This window comes from Schistocerca cancellata, chromosome 3 (genome assembly GCF_023864275.1).
Source record: "Schistocerca cancellata isolate TAMUIC-IGC-003103 chromosome 3, iqSchCanc2.1, whole genome shotgun sequence".
NCBI lineage: Eukaryota > Metazoa > Arthropoda > Insecta > Orthoptera > Acrididae > Schistocerca > Schistocerca cancellata.
The window spans coordinates 562,077,382-562,096,985 of record NC_064628.1 but is presented as its reverse complement, the minus strand read 5'-3'; the positions used below and the strand labels follow the sequence as shown (position 1 = coordinate 562,096,985).

Here is a 19,604-nt window from a genome sequence, read left to right as displayed (position 1 = left end):
CTTGCGCGCCAACCACAGCTTTTTCACTCCGCCAGGCTACGTTCGTAGCTGTGGGGCTTCGCCCATCTTTTACATTTAACCTGACGTTTCCTAATTAAGGACCAAGTCATTTATAGTCCATGACATAACAATTATTTCAGTAGTTATTTAAATTCACAAGCGTAATTTAAACGAAATTGATCAAAAGTTTCACATAACTAAAACATGTATACATAGTCAAAGAATTTCAATCACAGATACATCTTATGTAAGTAACAATTCAAACTGTCAGAAATATCGATACACATACAAAATAGGTCAAAATTAGATGTTACAGTTGTATTTCTATAGATTGTCGAATTCCTTATTAATGATTCGGAGCAAAATTATTCATGTAGAAACAAGAACAATAGAATTATCAAATGAGCTGGTAGAAGAGGCAACAACCACGATGAGCCTCGATGGACTGCGTCTATACATAGTCACATGCCAAACCAAAGACTAAAGCCACTGACGTAAAGCTTTTGGAAAGTGTAATATTTAATCATGAGCAGTGAATGTCGAAACCAATGAATGCGCTTGATTCAAATTGAGTGTAATTGCTCATGTGTTTCGTAATCGTACAGTGCATTCTATATCCGTAATGTGACGTAGTAAATGGCATGGCCCCCTGTCAAGACATATTCAAAACACGATGATTTTCACATAAGACTTAGAGGCCCAAATACCTCCATTAGCTAACATGAACACACCAAAAAAGTATTGCATCACCTCGGTTCCGGTAGTTCCGTAACCTTTTTATTGATCATGAAAACCACACATTGCATGTTGTACCACCATACATCGAGAACTTCATAGGTGATGGTCCAGATTGCTGTACACACTGGTACCTCTAATACCCAGTGGCACTTCCTCTTGCATTTATGCATTCCTGTATTCGTCGTGGCATACTATCCACAAGTTCCACAAGGCACTGTCGGTCCAGATTGTCCCACTCCTCAACGGCGATTCGGTGTAGATCCCTCAGAGTGGTTGGTGGGTCACGTGGTCCGTAAACAGCCCTTTTAAATCAATCCCACTGCATGTGCGATAGGGTTCATATCTGGAGAACATGCTGGCCACTCTAGTCGAGCGATGTGGTTGTCCTGAAGGAAGTCATTCACAAGGTTAACACGATGAGGGCCCAAATTGTCGTCCATGAAGACAAATGCCTCGCCAATATGCTGCCGATTTGGTTGCACTATCGTACAGCCCATACAGCGCCTTACATGATCACCAGCGGCGTATGTCGGCCCCACATAATGCCGCTTCATCGTCTCCGACGATTGTCTGGTTGAAGTCATATGCAACACTCATCGGTGAAGAGAGCGTGATGGCAGTCCTGTGTGCGGCCAGAGCGAGGCATTTCAACGACAGTTCCTGTCTCTCTGTATCTCCTCCATGTATGAACAACATCGCTTTGGTTCATTCCGAGACGCCTGGACACTTTCCTTGTTGAGAGCCCTTCCTGGCACGAAGTATCAATACGGATGCAGTATTGACCGTCTAGGCATTGTTGAACTGCTGACAACATAAACCCTGTACCTAAATCCTGGTGGAGTGACTGGAACTGGTCGGCTGTCGGACCCCCTCCGTCTCTTAGGCGCTGCTCATGCATGGTTATTTACATCTTTGGGTGGGATTAGTGACATCTCTGAACAGTCAAAGGGACTGTGTCTGTGATACAATATCCTCAGTGAACGTCTGCAGCAAAACGCTGGTCCAGTCAGAAATGCTACGGGGCACACTGTTCAGCGTACGTTGCTGTACGAGGGGCTCTGCAGCGGACGACCCACTCGTATTTTCATTTTGATCCAAGGACACTGTCAACTGCGACAGCAGCAGGGGCACTGGATCATCGAGATAGCGTGGTTATCAATGGGAGCTTGTCGCCTGGGCGGATGAGTCCACTTTATGTTACACTAGGTCGATGGTCGCGTCAGGATACTGTGTCGTGCAGGAAGGCAGCTGTAGCGAGCCACGTGATGGGTAATTGTGGACATTATTATGCTGTGGGGGACATTCGCCTGGACTCCCGTGGGACCTGTTCGAATTACCTAAGGCATCATAAAAGTTGTGGATTACGTGAACATTATTGTCGAGGACCTGCATTGTTTCATGTTCGATGTCTTCCCCCAATGACAACAGAATCTATCAGCAGGATAACTGTACGTGCCACAAGATCAGAATCGTGGTACAATGGTTTGAGGGTAGCTGACACTGATTTCTTGGGCATCAGATTCACTTAATCTAAGCCCGATGTTCCTATGATGGGCCAGTTCCACACTTAAATATTATGGGCCCTTACTCGACAAGAATTGCGTGTCCTGTGCGCACACAGCAGGTGCTACGTACCGCCAATATCCTTCCCCGTGAACTATCGTAATCATTACACGTAGTATCGCTGCGGTACTGCGTTCCAAATATGGACCAACCTGCCATTAAACGTATCATAAATTTTTAGCTGTTCAATGTACGTAGTACGCTAAGGGGTATATTTTGAAAAGCGTGGATTGCAGATACAGAGTCCTATCAGAATCATAATGATTTTTATTGCTTGTATCGACCAGAAACGTCTTTCTCAGTATTATTTTCACTGCAGTTAACCGCCGAGTACAGCCATCAGCGAAATGGCGGTGGAAGTTAACCCGCCCTCTTAGTGCATGGTAGTAAAGTGGGAACGGGCAGTCTTTGTTGACAACAGACCAGTTCCACATACTTTATTAAGCCCGTGGGCGGCCCGGTAACATGACGCAACGGTATCTCTCCTAGCGCATGGGGTCAAAACTACTGCGCCCGTGACATTAATGTTTATGGGTAACGCACTGCTATGAATGCCGTCCGTTTCCGGACACAGTGCAACGTTCAGTACTCTTCTACTCTTCTAATCCAGTCCACTCCAATCCGTGGGTCATAAGTTTCCGTTCTGCTGATTATGATTATGTCTACCGGTCGCATTAACGACACGCAGGTGCATCGTTATATGTATCTTAATTTGAAAGTTACTGAGGAAATTTTAGTTGGAATATGATGATGATTCGGATGATGTTGGTTGTTAAGCTCTAACATTTAATTACAGGTAACAAACTTCTTAATTATTGCCTCCTTCGTTAAGCGATCGGAAAAACGTAATTCCAATATACCTTAGTATTCCCCTCTCTTTTGGCTACAAAACCCAATTTTTCAACTCGTAGATGTAGAAACTTCGTCCAGTGCGACAGCCATACACTACGTTACCGGGAGGGCTTTTTGCCCGCATGGTACCGCACTACTGATAGACGACGGAGGCAACGTCTTGCTTGCATCAGTGACCTCCCCATCATCGACGTACTGCCTCCCGCGGAGTGCATGCTTCATTGGGCCAACCACATAGAAGTTGGAAGCTGATAGATCCGTGGTGTAAGTTGGATGAGGGAGAACAGTTCAATTAAGTATTTTGAGCTCCTCTCGGGTTGCAGACTTGCGTGAAGCCTTGCGTTGCTATAAAGATGTTCGTTTGCATTTTTGTGGCTACAAGCACGCTGAAGTCGTTTCTTCAGTTTCACAGCTATGTGCGTCTGGCCGGCACGCAGGAGATCGAACAGGTTTGCATGACCTTCTAGCGACGACGACAAACGCTTCACCCAACGACTCACCATGCTTTTGGTCACTTCCAGTCTCCGTTGACATTCTGCAAGCGCCTATGAATATCTGCGATGTTCTGGTTTTCCGCCAAAGCAACTCAGCGATATCTCCGCCTGGAACGTCTCTCTGTTACAGACACCATTTTGAAGTCTACATGTAAACACTCTACCTATCGGAACTTTATGAAGCTATAGAGGCTGAAGAGGAAATGTTCCACAATCTCTCACAAAAAATGCCGCATTTGTTTTTCAGACGAAATTGGTAGAGAAAAAAGGGGATGAATTATGTATTGAAAGCACTTCGTAATACCAAACATTCTGTCTGAAACAATTATTAATGCGACTACGTTCCACGATACAGATACCGACGTGCCTACATTTCAAGAATGCTATCTGTCAACTGTAAGCACCAAGTGAAAGTTACTCACTTCACGCACGAGGCGAACGATAACCTTAAACAACGAATCACTGGGACAGGCGAAGATTATTTTCTTTACCACTGGATACAGCCCAATCAGCTGTTGCTGCATGACTACAAGCAGCCGTAGGCAAGAATGAGATTCCTGCAAAAAATGCGTAAAAGTAGGACATGCAGCTAACTCACAAAGACAATCGGACTTTATGTGACATTCAGCACTTATGGTTATTATATCTGTACCTGTTTCAGTTGAAAGAAAATGTTGATTAACGCATATCTGAAGAAGCACTACGCAATTTGAAATTTACTCCAACAATTTGTCGCAGGCTCCGCAGCCGGCAGGAAACTGGGATGGAGTGCGTACTGCCACCCAGTACGGCAGCGACTGCGTCCAACAGGACGGCAGCGGCTCCGAGGACTGCCTCTACCTGAACGTGTACGTGCCGGGCGTTCCAGAAGAGGGCGCGCAGCTGCCCGTGATGTTCTGGGTGTACGGCGGATCTTACGTACGCGGCAGCGGCTCTGACCGCGAGTACGGTCCCGACTTCTTCATCTCCTACGGCGTCATTTTGGTCACTGTTAATTACCGCCTGGGGCAGCTTGGTAAGTGATCATTTCCTCTTATAATCAGCTCTCCTAAACGATTAAAACAGTTCTTCGCAGCTCACCTCTGCGGACGAGGTTGTGTGGCACTACACAATTTTTAAAGTCACAACGCTAACCGTAAACTACACGCTTTGTCCATGAAGAACACACAGTACTGCATTTCAATACGAAAGTAATAAAAGTAAACAATATCGTAGCGGGAATAACGGTAACCAATATATCTGTATCCGAAATTACTGATGTGTCCCGTTTAATAAAAATCAAACTGAAGAAGTACAATAATAATCAGCGAGTCTGATATTGAGGTGAAACAAGAAAACAGAGTAACAAAATCGGGTCCATATACTTGGAACAAGACTTTTCTAGGATACCAGTTTGATGATTAAGAGGAAACGCTTTCTCTCCACAAATCTTCAAAATGAACGTTCATGTTCAAACGACCTTCATCTCCATCGTCACCTAACGCGAAACAAAATCTTTAATTATTGTCCAGCAGAAAAGTGTGTGGATCTGAGTTTTAAGAAACAAGCAGCTGGCACACTCTTCCACGCAACTGTTACAGAATCTTATATCACCAGTGGCGCAATAAAGTAGATCAATAAACATTATATACAGTGCCAAAAAAAGAATTAGTACTCCCTTGTAGAGCTTCCCAATTCATTCAGTATTTATTGTTGCAACATTGCATATGGACTACATGAAATGGTTACATTTACCGATGAATAGCACAAGCGTTTCTGAGTAACACGTATCGACCCAAGCTGAAAGACACATACTAGTTTGTGGTTATGTCCTACAAGAGTGGAAATACAGGCGTTACTTTTGGCATCCAGTCTATCGTACAGCTGGCGATCACTGTGTAAGTAGCGTGAATAAAAGGTCGCTATGTGTAAGACACGTAACGTGTATACACAGGACATGTGGCCTGTAATTGAAGAAGTGTCATGATGATCTCTCCATTGGCAAAAGATTCCGGAAAAGTCCCCCATTCGGATCTCCGGGAGGGGACTGCCAAGGGGGAGGTTACCATGAGAAAAAGATTGAATAATCAACGAAAGGATAACGTTCTACGAGTCGGGGCGTGGAATGTCAGAAGCTTGAACGTGGTAGGGAAACTAGAAAATCTGAAAAGGGAAATGCAGAGGCTCAATCTAGATATACACTCCTGGAAATTGAAATAAGAACACCGTGAATTCATTGTCCCAGGAAGGGGAAACTTTATTGACACATTCCTGGGGTCAGATACATCACATGATCACACTGACAGAACCACAGGCACATGGGCACAGGCAACAGAGCATGCACAATGTCGGCACTAGTACAGTGTATATCCACCTTTCGCAGCAATGCAGGCTGCTATTCTCCCATGGAGACGATCGTAGAGATGCTGGATGTAGTCCTGTGGAACGGCTTGCCATGCCATTTCCACCTGGCGCCTCAGTTGGACCAGCGTTCGTGCTGGACGTGAAGACCGCGTGAGACGACGCTTCATCCAGTCCCAAACATGCTCAATGGGGGACAGATCTGGAGATCTTGCTGGCCAGGGTAGTTGACTTCCACCTTCTAGAGCACGTTGGGTGGCACGGGATACATGCGGACGTGCATTGTCCTGTTGGAACAGCAAGTTCCCTTGCCGGTCTAGGAATGGGTAGAACGATGGGTTCGATGACGGTTTGGATGTACCGTGCACTATTCAGTGTCCCCTCGACGATCACCAGTGGTGTACGGCCAGTGTAGGAGATCGCTCCCCACACCATGATGCCGGGTGTTGGCCCTATGTGCCTCGGTCGTATGCAGTCCTGATTGTGGCGCTCACCTGCACGGCGCCAAACACGCATACGACCATCATTGGCACCAAGGCAGAAGCGACTCTCATCGCTGAAGACGACACGTCTCCATTCGTCCCTCCATTCACGCCTGTCGCGACACCACTGGAGGCGGGCTGCACGATGTTGGGGCGTGAGCGGAAGACGGCCTAACGGTGTGCGGGACCGAAGCCCAGCTTCATGGAGACGGTTGCGAATGGTCCCCGCCGATACCCCAGGAGCAACAGTGTCCCTAATTTGCTGGGAAGTGGCGGTGCGGTCCCCTACGGCACTGCGTAGGATCCTACGGTGTTGGCGTGCATCCGTGCGTCGCTGCGGTCCGGTCCCAGGTCGACGGGCACGTGCACCTTCCGCCGACCACTGGCGACAACATCGATGTACTGTGGAGGCCTCACGCCCCACGTGTTGAGCAATTCGGCGGTACGTCCACCCGGCCTCCCACATGCCCACTATACGCCCTCGCTCAAAGTCCGTCAACTGCACATACGGTTCACGTCCACGCTGTCGCGGCATGCTACCAGTGTTAAAGACTGCGATGGAGCTCCGTATGCCACGGCAAACTGGCTGACACTGACGGCGGCGGTGCACAAATGCTGCGCAGCTAGCGCTATTCGACGGCCAACACCGCGGTTCCTGGTGTGTCCGCTGTGCCGTGCGTGTGATCATTGCTTGTACAGCCCTCTCGCAGTGTCCGGAGCAAGTATGGTGGGTCTGACACACCGGTGTCAATGTGTTCTTTTTTCCATTTCCAGGAGTGTAGTAGGGGTCAGTGAAGTGAAGTGGAAGGAAGACATGGATTTCTGGTCAGATGAGTATCGGGTGATATCAACAGCAGCAGAAAATGGTATAACAGGTGTAGAATTAGTTATGAATAGGAAGGTAGGGAAGACGGCGTGTTACTGTGAACAGTTCAATGACCGGGTTCTTCTAATCAGAATCGACAGCAGACCAACACCGACAACGATAGTTCAGGTATACACGCCGACGACGCAAGCTGAAGATGTACAGATAGAGAAACTGTATGAGTATATTGAAAGGGTAATGCAGTATGTAAAGGTGGACGAAAATCCAATAGTCATGGGCGACTGGAATGCAGTTGTAGGGGAAGGAGTAGAAGAAAAGGTTACAGGAGAATATGGGCTTGGGACAAGGAATGAAAGAGGAGAAAGACTAATTGAGTTCTGTAACAAGTTTCAGCTAGTAATAGCGAGAAACTTAGAATCAGAATTGATGGTCTGGAAGTCAATGAAGTTAAGGAATTCTGATACCTAGGCAGTAAAATAACCAATGACGGACGGAGCAAGGAGGACATCAAAAGGAGACTCGCTATGGCATAAAAGGCATTTCTGGCCAAGAGAAGGCTACTAATATCAAATACCGGCCTTAATTTGAGGAAGAAGGCAGTAAACTAACCAATGACGGACGGAGCAAGGAGGACATCAAAAGCAGACTCGCTATGGCAAAAAAGGCATTTCTGGCCAAGAGAAGGCTACTAATATCAAATACCGGCCTTAATTTGAGGAAGAAATTTCTGAGGAGAGTTATTGATGGATTTTGCTGTGGTTACTTTAAGGCGTGGCCAGCTGTGCTTTTCCTCGACATCCCGTAACTCCCAAAGACGGAACATGTGTACCCCAATTGACTGCGAATGGTGTTATCCACATAAAAGTGAGCGAAAGACCTGTAACTGAGACGGAATCGGATAGCAGCCCGGTAATAACTTAGTGGAATATGGAATATGGAGACCGCCTAAGACTGCATCCAGGCTGGTCTGCTCATCGAACCTTCTCGTTAATCCCCCGGGTGGATTAGATCCAAGGGTGGAGGATCTCTCCGACTGGGTAGCGGAGACATAACACGAGACGGTATCCGAAACTAAATAGCGTCATGATTATAAATCCCCAGCCGCAGCCAAACACGATGGAATTCCTAAATTTTCTTCCACCAACTGCAAAACTTCAATTTTAGCATGTGAACTAAAAGTAGTTATAAAAGACATACTAAAAACCAAAGTAAACCGCTCCTGGCAGCCTTCACGTGGACTTAATCCTATATAGAAGAGGAAAATCGATATCGAGGATTCTTGGCATTTAAATACCGTTTAAGAAGTTAGGAATGTAGGAAGAGGCTGGATATAGGCCCTTCTACAAAAAATTCGCATTGTATGGTCCATCAAGTCAGTACAGCCCCTATGCTCAAACACCAACTAACAGGCGGGCAATAAATGTGAAGAATGGAAGGAGAACAGAGACCACCTCAGTAGTAATCCCTCTATTTGCAATCAGTTGTCATGTTAAATATTTTGTGAACACACCATTTCTAGCGCCCAGTCCCACGTATATTTCAGCCATTAAATCCACTACTCCAAATCCTAGTACCAGTAGAGGGATTTAGTTATCTCTAAAGAGAGTTTATATTGTTTCGTAAGGCTATGGTCCATTATCGATGACTTTTCAAAGTTCCTGAATTTGATGTGAAGTCAGTGCCCAGGGAAGCGCTTTATGGCGGTGTGGTTTCTCTCCCCTATGTAAGTTTCGTCAAGTTCACATGGCATATTGAAAAAGCCACGTGCTATCGAAACTAACGAAATATTTCTTTAACTTGTATTTTCTTGAGGTTGCTTCGCAAGACGGAAGCATTATCGCGTAACTATTTCCCCACTGACTGAATGAATCTGAGTCTTCGTCTACCGGGAAATGCCGTACTAATTTGGTGTAAATCACGTCCAACTCATCAATGTTGGTCTCTAACAGCATGCAATGTATCAGTGAATATAAAGTGCCTTTAGTCCAAATATTGAAATCTTGGGTTAATATCATGGTTAATTGCAGGTTTCCTGAGCACGGGAGACGCTGTCGCCCCTGGCAACGCGGGTCTTAAGGACCAGCAGCTGGCGCTGACCTGGGTGCAGAGGAACATCGCGAGCTTTGGCGGCGATCCTCAGCAGGTCACAATATTCGGACAAAGCGCCGGTGGCGTGTCCATCTCTCTGCATTTTGTCTCACCGATGTCCTCAGGTAAGACTATATTCTAAGTTTCTGAACATCTTTAGATTATTTAACTTATAGGGGCCTCAGGAAATCCCTGCAAAATCTTCCAGGAAGCGCTCCTTTTGAGTGGTTCCAAGTGTAGATTACAAAATTCCAGAAAGCAGAGCATTAATTACAGTATATTCATTTATGTCGCACGAAGAGTGCAGAGTCTTTTAAACAGCGCAGGACATAGCTGGGTAGAAATCAGATGGCCACATGTACATAACATGTCAACTGCTGGGTTGTGTATCGTTGGTCTCTGATGATCTGCTTGCTTGATGGCCTCAGATGGATTTTCCACACTCAAAGTTTAGTGCATGTAAGCACTGTCCATATTAAACCTACTGAGATGCAGATGGAGGCGGCAGTTCACAAGGCGGTGCTACGTGTCCTGCAGAACATTTTCGACGTCGGGATAGACCACACCCAGTAATGTGGACGTGTCCAGTAGCTACTCACTGAAAGTGAAGGTGGCTGCATCTGAGCCCACGGTTACTTCGGGAAGATACCTTCTGGCATGTTGCTCACATTCAGAACTTACAGTATGGATTCACCTACGAAATGTGCTGCACCATACCGTTCTAGTAACTCTTGGGATTTTTGCCGGACATGCAACTGAATAACTCTGTGGATGGTTTCCGAGTGTAAAGTGGACGGTACGAACTTTTACTCGCTACTGATATATGGGCTGAGCCTTGTACCAGGAGGGTTTCTGTACTGTTCGTGACTTCTGTAAAGTACGGTCTGATGCTGAGACGAAACAAAGTCAATGCTCGATTTCACCAAATGTGATACCCTTCCCAACAGTGGGCAGTGGTATCGCAGAATAGTATCCCGTTCGAAGAAGGGTCTCTTTTTATCCCAAAGAATGTTACGTTCTAGCAGCCTTTTATCAGGTGTTACCCTGCTACTAGTGGCACCTCCACCAGTAATGCTGATTGAAACAAGACTGGCGATGACACTCACCTGTGTTGACATTATATTAGAAGATCTACGCAACTCCATATGTTTGGTTCTGGCAATGTGACACATTCAGTACAGAAGCACGACATATAGCAACGATTTTTGTACATGTTTCGTAATATGTGTGATCCTGGTTTCCAGCTGGTGAACGATAAAACCTAAGTGCACAGCGTAAGGATGGAGCAGGAGCACCTTTATCATGAAGATTTCACTGGCCATCTGGCTCCGCTGCTTATATGCTATATACCACTCATGGGACGCATTAAATACATGATCTGGATTCTGAATTCCACAACCATAGCTTCTGTGAACCATATATAATTTTTGTTCAACACACAAGTATGTGTCGATGAAGTTTCACCACTGTTATTAAATTTACGTATTTTCACAGTATCGCATATTGGTATTCATGTGACTGTCTGACATTTGCAGTACGACAAGATGGTATCTGTTTCAGTATGATGTTTTTTGTAGATTACTCTGCATGTTAGTCAAACTGTGCTTCCTAACAGACAATGTCACTGTTCATCAGATACTCACTACATGCCAGGTAGTGAATATCAGGTAATAAAGGGCCAGTTTACAAACCATTCAGAAGTATGAAAAAGAGTAATCAACAATTACAAAAAAGACACATGAACAAAAATCAGCTGTACAGCGAATGACAGACATCCGTACAAACACCAGTATGTTCACTATGAAAATAAATAAAGTGACAAATGATGGTGAAACTTCACGGAGACACGTCTGGGTGTTAAACAAGAAGTGGTTGTATTTTCTCAAGGCAGAACATCATTTCTATAATTATATCACATTATCCACTGAATCCTGCCAACTAAATTAAAACAGCGAGAGTTAGGAACAAGACGTTCGACTCCCATTTGGCCCAGTTTCTCCTTCGTTTTTAATCAGGTAAGTAAGTCTTGGACATTTATTTTCTTCATTTGTGTGGCTATAATGTCCGTAGTTGCTTTGACGTTCCTGAGGTAATTTTAGTTCCGTTTTTACAATAACAAGAAAATTCGTGCTTTTTTCCAATAGACGCGTTTCGCTTTATTGAGGTAAGGCATCATGAATGGTATGTAGTTAAAGATGTTTATAATTTGATTCAGTTTTAAGATCGAATAATAGTTCGTTAACAATTTGTTCGACATCACTTACAGTGATTCCTGCTTGGTTTTTTACCTATGTCATTAAATACCGTCTGCTAGCACGTCTCTGGTGTCTTTCATCAATAGACACCGAAACTTGTGGTCTAAATTTCCGTTGTTCTTACGGGTTATAAAGCACATGACAAAGAGATCTGTCAGACGGCAATTTCAGAAGTAGACGGGAAACCAAGTAGATATCACCGTAAATAAAATCGAACAAATTGTTAACGAACTGTTTCTCGATCTTAAAAACGAATCCAAATATAAATGTCTTTAATTACTGACCACTGATGATGCTTCAATCCAATAAAAAAAAGGCGCCTGCGGGAAGAAAAGCCCGTATTTTCTTGTTTCTTTTTTTCTAAGGATGGAACATGAATCCCTCACGACTTGGACATTCAGGTCAACTTTTTGACTTTGCTACCTTCAAGTGTACATAGAGAGTTGGAGATGAAGAATTTGGTGATGAACTCACGTCTCATTCAGCACAGAGTCTTTAGAATCTCATGCTATAAAAACTATATTCTGTAAATAATATCTGGGAAAAGTGAGTAATAAAATAAGTAACCATTTAGAGATCCGTCTATAGATGTTACTCAATAATTATGGTATATGTTTCCAATACAGTAAAGCGAACACTGGAACATAAAATACGCTACACTTCATATACTCTTATCTGCTAGAATCGAAAGTATTTTCTCCTAATCACCAGCCAGGGCTGTCAGTTTCTCGAATGATGAGACAGAAAGTTAGCTGATATCTGATGGGACATTCGGATCCCTTACGGTTTAGTTGTTCCTGAAAGTTTGGTGAATAACGTAGATCAATAACGATAAACACAACTGCCAAAACAGAGAAAGATGGGTTGTGATCCATGTCGTGATGAATGTGGAAATAGTAACATATATACACATCAAAAAAAGCTTTGCATCACCCCGGTTCCCAGAACTCCTGAAGATAGACGTTGACTGTGGATATTGTGTCACAGATATGGTCACTTTGACTGTTCAGAGATGTCACTAAACCCGGCCAAAGATGTTAACAACATTGCATGAGCTGTGACTATTACACGGAGGGGATCCGACAGCCGGGCAGTTCCCATCATTCCACCAGAAGGAAGTACATGGCACGTGTTATCTGTTGTTCAACAATGCCTAGACGGTCAATACCGCGGTGCTAATTTGCACTAGGAAGGGCTCTCAACAATTGAAGGGCCCAGGCACTCGGAGTGAACCAAAGCGATGTTGTTCGGATACGGAGGAGATACAGAGAGACAGGAACCGTCGATGACATGCCTCGCTCAGGCCACCCAAGGGCTACTACTGCAGTGGATGACCGCTACATTAGACTCGTAGGAACCCTGACAGCAACGCCACAGTGATGAATAATGTTTTCCGTGCAGCTACGGGACGTCGTGTTACGACTCAAACTACGTATGATGCGCAACTTCACTCCCGACGTCCATGTCACGCTCCATCTTTGCAACCACATCATGCAGCGCGCTACAGACGGGCCCAACAACATGCCGAATGGACTGCTCAGGATTAACATCACGTTCTCTTCACCGATGAGTGTTGCATATGCCTTCAACCAGACAATCGTCGGAGACGTGTTTGGAGGCAACCTGGTTAGGCTCAACACCTTAGCCACACTGTCCAGCGAGTGGAGGAAGGTGGAGGTTCCCTGCTGTTTTGGGGTGACATTATGTGGGATCGACGTACGCCACTGGTGGTCATGGAAACCGCCATTACGGCTGTACGACACGTGAATGCCATCCTCAGACTAACAGTGCAACCATATCAGCAGCGTATTGGCGAGACATTCGTCTTCATGGACGGCAATTCGCACCTCCATTGTGCAAATCCAGTGAATGACTTCCTTCAGGATAATGACATCGCTCGAATAGAGTGGCCACCATGTTCTATCGAACCCTATCGAACATACCTGGGATAGATTGAAAAGGGCTGTTTATGGACTACGTGACTCACCAACCACTCTGGGGGATCTACGCCGAATCTCCGTTGAGTAATGGGACAATCTGGAACAACAGTTCCTTGAGGAACTTGTGAACAGAATGCCACGACGAATGCACGCATGCATAAATGCAAGAGGACGTACTATTGGGTATTAGAGGTACTGGTGTGTACAGCAATTTGACCCACCACCTCTGAAGATCTCGCTGTATGGTGGTACAACATGCAATATGTGGTTTTCATGAGCAATAAAAAGGGCGGAAATTATGTTTATGTTGGTCTATATTCCAGTTTTCTGTACAGATTCCGGAACTCTCGGAACTGACGTGATGCAAAACTTTTTTGATATGTATAGTATAGGGGTATCTGTGCCTCTTCGCACCAAACTCGATACAATGTTTAATGTTGCAAACTGAAAGACATTTCCGGGTGGGAATAGACACTTCACCCATTTTTGCACAATAAGAATGAATTACTTGGCCTGGTGTTCTTATGAAGCACTGAATGCAAAAACTAGGCTCTAACCATTACGTCCGACCACAGTTTCAGGGAATATTCATCAAACATAGAGGAATAAAATGTGTTGTATGTACATGGGTCCGTAAACACTTTATTTTCATGTTTGGAGCTCATTGTCTCCTTGTCTTTAAAATTGTATTTATCATGGGAAACACACAGAACGTACATGCTCTACCTGCTGTGTCCGTAGCAAGTACAACGTTTACAGGCTCTAGCAGCGGGTGATTTTCGTGCTAGGGCACACTTTTGCTATTGGTTCATTCAGTAACTTGCCAGCCCTCACTATGGAGAAAATTTGGTTTCACGGATGCTTCGTTTCAACGTGATCAATTTGTAAATTTTCTCAGTTGCCATCTATGGCCTGTCGAGAATCCCCATGAAATTATGCAGTCACTTCATCAATAAAAATTTTCTGTCGATGTCTGGGCTCTAACACGCAAGAACAAGTGTTACCGAACACATTTCTGTACAACATATTTTATTCCTCTATGTGTGAGTCATGTTTTCAGAAATTTTGGCGATACCTATTTCTTAGGGCATCTTGTTCTACCACCTAGGCTCAATGGTGAAACTTGCTACCTTTCTTCGAGATTACCTGTTCTGCTACAGTACGTACCTTTACGAGTGTTCCTTCTCATTTCCGTGTTAGTGTTCTAGTCTACTTAATAAGAGATTTTTCTTCACAGATGTATAGGTACGATGCACCAATACCTTGACCTCCACCCTCACTGGTTATAAACCCACTATACTTTAACTGCGGGGGCAATTGTCAGTTCTTGTACATAGAACTCAGGTACAAGATGTACAGGATCTTTGTGTCCGTATTGATGAAGGCTGCGAAGCAATACACGGTTGAACAGTGCTACATCAGGGTATCAGAGATACTCTGCTACCGCCGGTTAATGCCTGTAGCATTCTAAACGGTGGGCATTTTGAACATTTAATTTAGGGGAGTGATTCCTACTGAACCGATACACTATTATCGCTTTGTGTTTTCCATGATTAATGTGATGGAGAGTTGTATAAAGAGAGTACTGACATGGAAATAAAGCGTTTCCGGACCCATGTCCATGCAACATATTTTCTTTCTCTTCGTGTGAGGAACATTTCATGAAAAGTTTGGCCATACGTTTTTGTTACATATGTTGTAAGATGATCAATTCATTCCGTTGAAAGTGCATTCATAATATTGTCAGGACGATATTTGTGGTCTGTGAAACTGTAGTAAAGAAAATTTGAATCTTCCGCTGAGGAACATCAGCGTGTTTAGCGATTTTAAAGATTTCACAACATATTCTTTTATAGGAGGGAAGAGCTTCCGGGCGCTCAGTGGCAACGTTATCAGCGTATTCTCTTACAACTGACAACAGCTTTTCGTGAAACATGACTCCCAAGGGATACCACTCTACGTTTAAAAATCTTATTCAAGCGTAAATCTCTTATGTTCAAAATATTATACCTGACTGGTTAATATTAAACCGGACTTAATATTTGGATATTCTGGGTGTCTCTCCTGCCTGTGAATCGCCAATAGTCCACGTGTTGGAGGGAAAGCAAATATCCACCAATCATACAACACTTCGAACGGCACATAAAGCTTTATTAAAATTTTACCATGAGAGTATTTTTCGTTTCTAATGCATTCTATATGGACAATACTGAAGTGCTAAGAGGACAGCAGTAAAACTGATGTGGTTTAACGTTGAATTTTTTGTTGTCACGAAGGCCTTCTTAGTGGAACTAACTGAACCGCAGAGGTTGAAACGTCCCCTTTGAACAATTTTACATGTGAAACGTCCACTTAGAACAATTATACAAGCCTGTGCTTAACCTGACACACAATATTATTTAGCGCAACGCAATCTGACTTTCAATAACCCCTACAAAACAATGGCCCTGACTAACTTTAACCTATACCTTTTACAAATCACTTACCTCACAAAAATCTTCGCTACTCAAGCTACTGCAAAACAGCGAGCGCCACTACTGCCAGCTAAATAAAAGATTCAAACCACTGAAGGTACTAACTACTGATAGGGATAGTTAGCAAATGAAAGATATTAATAGAGAACAAACAATGTATTTACCTTAATATTCATAATTGACATTCAGTCTTACAGATTATCAAAACTCCGCCATCTCTCTCCCCACGTCCACCACTGCTGGCGGCTCACCTCCAACTGCCCAGCGCTACGCGCTGTTCGCATCCAGCTATAGCAGTTCATGACAACAATGGCAGACAACAATTCAAACTAGCCACATACTGCACACAGCACAGCCAGTGATTTTCATATAGAGAGTGCTACGTAACGTTGCCAATATAAAAATCTAAACAGCCTACTTACATAGCCCCCATGCTCCCCACAAAAAAATTTTACAAAATGTTTTCGGCCAGTGGCCAATACAGATTTGAAAAATTTTTTCATAATTACAATAACAAAGATATCAAATGCACACACTTATTGATACAATGTTGGTCAACAGCTAAAATTTTTTTCACAGTCAATAAAGACAGTCCAGATTGTTCATCATAATAGTAATTACAGTTTTTGTTTTTCACAAAGTCTCATTAGTAAAAGAAATGGCACATAGAAGTAGTGGATTTCCATGCAGTCTTGAAGAAGTAGTGTTGTCCTTCCAACGGAAAGACAGTGCTGACTCTTGACATGCTGACATGTAATGGGCCACAATGGAGCAAACCCACAGCAGAGTCATTCGAAGTTCTAACGAATATTGGTAGGTAGGTCATCACTGAGCAGACCCACTGCAGTCCTGGTAGAGAGTATGGTATTGATGGGCCACCAGAGATGCAGACCCACAGTAGTCCTTGTAGAGATAATTGTATTGGTGGGCCATCAAAGATGCAGACCCACTGTAGTCCTTGTAGAGATGGCCAGCAGCCATCTGTTGTGACTGTGCAGGTGCACAATCACCATTGAAGAGTCTTGCGGATAATGGAGCAAGTCCATAACCACCACTTGTGCATTCACAAAGTTTTCGGGAATTGTCCTTAGAACCAGCAATGCTGTTATCCAGTCCCTTGCTGAATTATTAACACACGTGCAAACACTAGCAGTCCCAACTTCTCACATAGTGTCCATATAGTATGACCAACAGAAAAGTGTGCAGTGAAATGAATGCTTACAAGTTAATAATATGATGAACTGGTGTCAATTACAATTTTATGACGTAAGAATACAATTACAAAGGTACAAAATACATCATTAAAAACAACAATACAGATAACATTTGTAGTACAGGCTTTACAACAGAATAGAAATAAACATATACATCAGTGTTACAGGAATGATGACATGAGTACAAAAATAAAAGATCAGAATCACTTTTAAAACGTCAACTTCACACATGAGCATTAAAACAGAATAAATAATGTCTAAACATCTTTACAAGGTAAATAACAGAGTATTAGAAAAATTCTACAACATAGCTGTCATCAGCTAAACACATAAGGACAGGAAAAACACAAATACACACGGGTACCCAAACACATAGTGGGATAACACAAAAGGAAAGGACAGGGTTTGTTTTCAGTGGAACATTTGGTACTGCAGTCCACCCCACAACTTCATTCGATAGATCTTTCGTCTTATTTCAACATTGTTTCCACCAAAAAATTCTATCTAAGCATGCTTTCTGTATTTATATGTTCACACATTGCTTACCTCATCATTTATTTCCAAGAAAATCCTACCTATACCTCGTTCCTGTATTCTATTCATATTTCTTTCAAAATAATTATTTCTGATTGTACAATACTCATTTGGGCCCAAATCTTTCTTCGCAATGCATTCTTTACCTATTCTCCATAGTCAGTTTCTTATATAGTCTACCCCCTCTTAAGCTAACTTAAATCTACTGAGCTCAGATGCTAAACTAAGGGACGAGGCAATGCAGCAAAAAAAAATTAACACAAACATCAATGACAAAAAAATAGAAATGGCAAAGCAAGCAGCATAAATTAGCAAAGCAAGTGCAATATTACAACTAATATAAGGCAATGCAGGAAACAAGAAAAACTAGCTTAGAAGAGTAACACAAAGTCAAATTCAGCAACACTATGCCTGACAAACAGCAGCAACTTATACCTAAACATGACATAGCTCAAGCAGAAAAAATATTACAGGAAAAACAACAATGCAGACAAGGGAAATGTCTATTCACATCTTAATGTCTATGTAATTAAAGTGGTGCACCATAACAACTTATTGTAAAAAAATATTACCATGTACTTGAAAAGAAAATCATGTTTTACTGTTACGAGTTCATTCGTATTGTTCTTTCCTTTCCAAGTGCTCCTTTTTAAAGAATGTGGATCATAAAATAATTATTTAATAGATCTGTTGACAGAAAGTGTTCACATTAGCAAATGCATTTTATTTTATAAAAGCAATGCTGCTACACAGCTGGAAACCAGACATCAAATGAAATAAGCAATTACGAAAAGCAAAGCATAAAAATATCATTCAGTAGTCATGTGACATTTCATTTCATAAGTTAATTGCTCTCAACTCTCGTACAAAGACTCTTGTCATAATCAGGTGTGCAGATGTAAAAATATTTCTTGTCATTTTGTTAGGCATTTCAGTAAATATCATAAATTTTTAAGTAACGAGGGTGTCGCATTAGCGATGAAAGGCACATCCTAATGGCTTGTTCTCCAGGTGTTTGACACAGCTGTGTGCCCACAACGCATTACAAAAATCATATGTTTTCAAGTAACGAGCGTGTCGCATTAGCGATGCCCTCTACAAAGAATTGTCAACAGCGAGTTTAATGGCCTCTCTTTGTCCTTCTCTTCCACCTGTGCCTCTGGCACACCCTAATGGCTTTCTTTTCTACCTGAGCGTCTGAAAAGGCTTGTTCTCCAGGTGTCTGACACACCTGGGTGCCCACGTCACATTATGTGCAGGTGGTCACTTAACTTTCTTACGGAAATATTTACGACAGTAGTTTCCGCTACAGTGACAGTCTCATATAAAAACATTTCACAGGTCAAGAATTTTATTGACATAAACATACTTCAACAGCATAATACACATCGTCGTCGTAAAAATAACATCATATCACCTCAGTCAAATGTCAAAAACGTCGTAGCTTCCTCCAATAATTTCAAAACCTAACAAAATTCTCTGCTCATGTCAAAAGTGTCATCTGCCTCCAACGTACTTTAAAATCATACTCTCTTACCAAATACATCATTCAAAGTTCTCATAGTATCACAATGGTTTCAAAAAAATTATGAACAGTGCACAAAGCACAGACAAAGTACAATTTCTTAAGTGTGAAGTAATCCAACTCTGTAATCACGTAATCATCTGTCACTGACGAAATAAACAAGTTTGTCTCTCTCCGTTAAATGATCAGATAGCTGTGTAATTTATGTGTTAGAGAAATATGGTACCGATGTGTAAAGTTGTATAAGCAAATACCATATTAGCTAGGGCTCCTTGTGCT

General features: G+C 43.0%; 1 protein-coding gene across 1 annotated transcript in view; it reads left to right on the top strand.

The window, feature by feature from the left end:
* The window catches only part of LOC126175412 (cholinesterase-like), a 70,167-nt gene that overhangs the window by 10,158 nt on the left and 40,405 nt on the right, over positions 1-19,604 (top strand). Inside the window, exons 3-4 of the mRNA XM_049922211.1 lie at positions 4,386-4,662; positions 9,323-9,508. Coding sequence (XP_049778168.1) covers positions 4,386-4,662; positions 9,323-9,508 — 463 coding nt within the window. The remainder of the gene's footprint in view (positions 1-4,385; positions 4,663-9,322; positions 9,509-19,604) is intronic.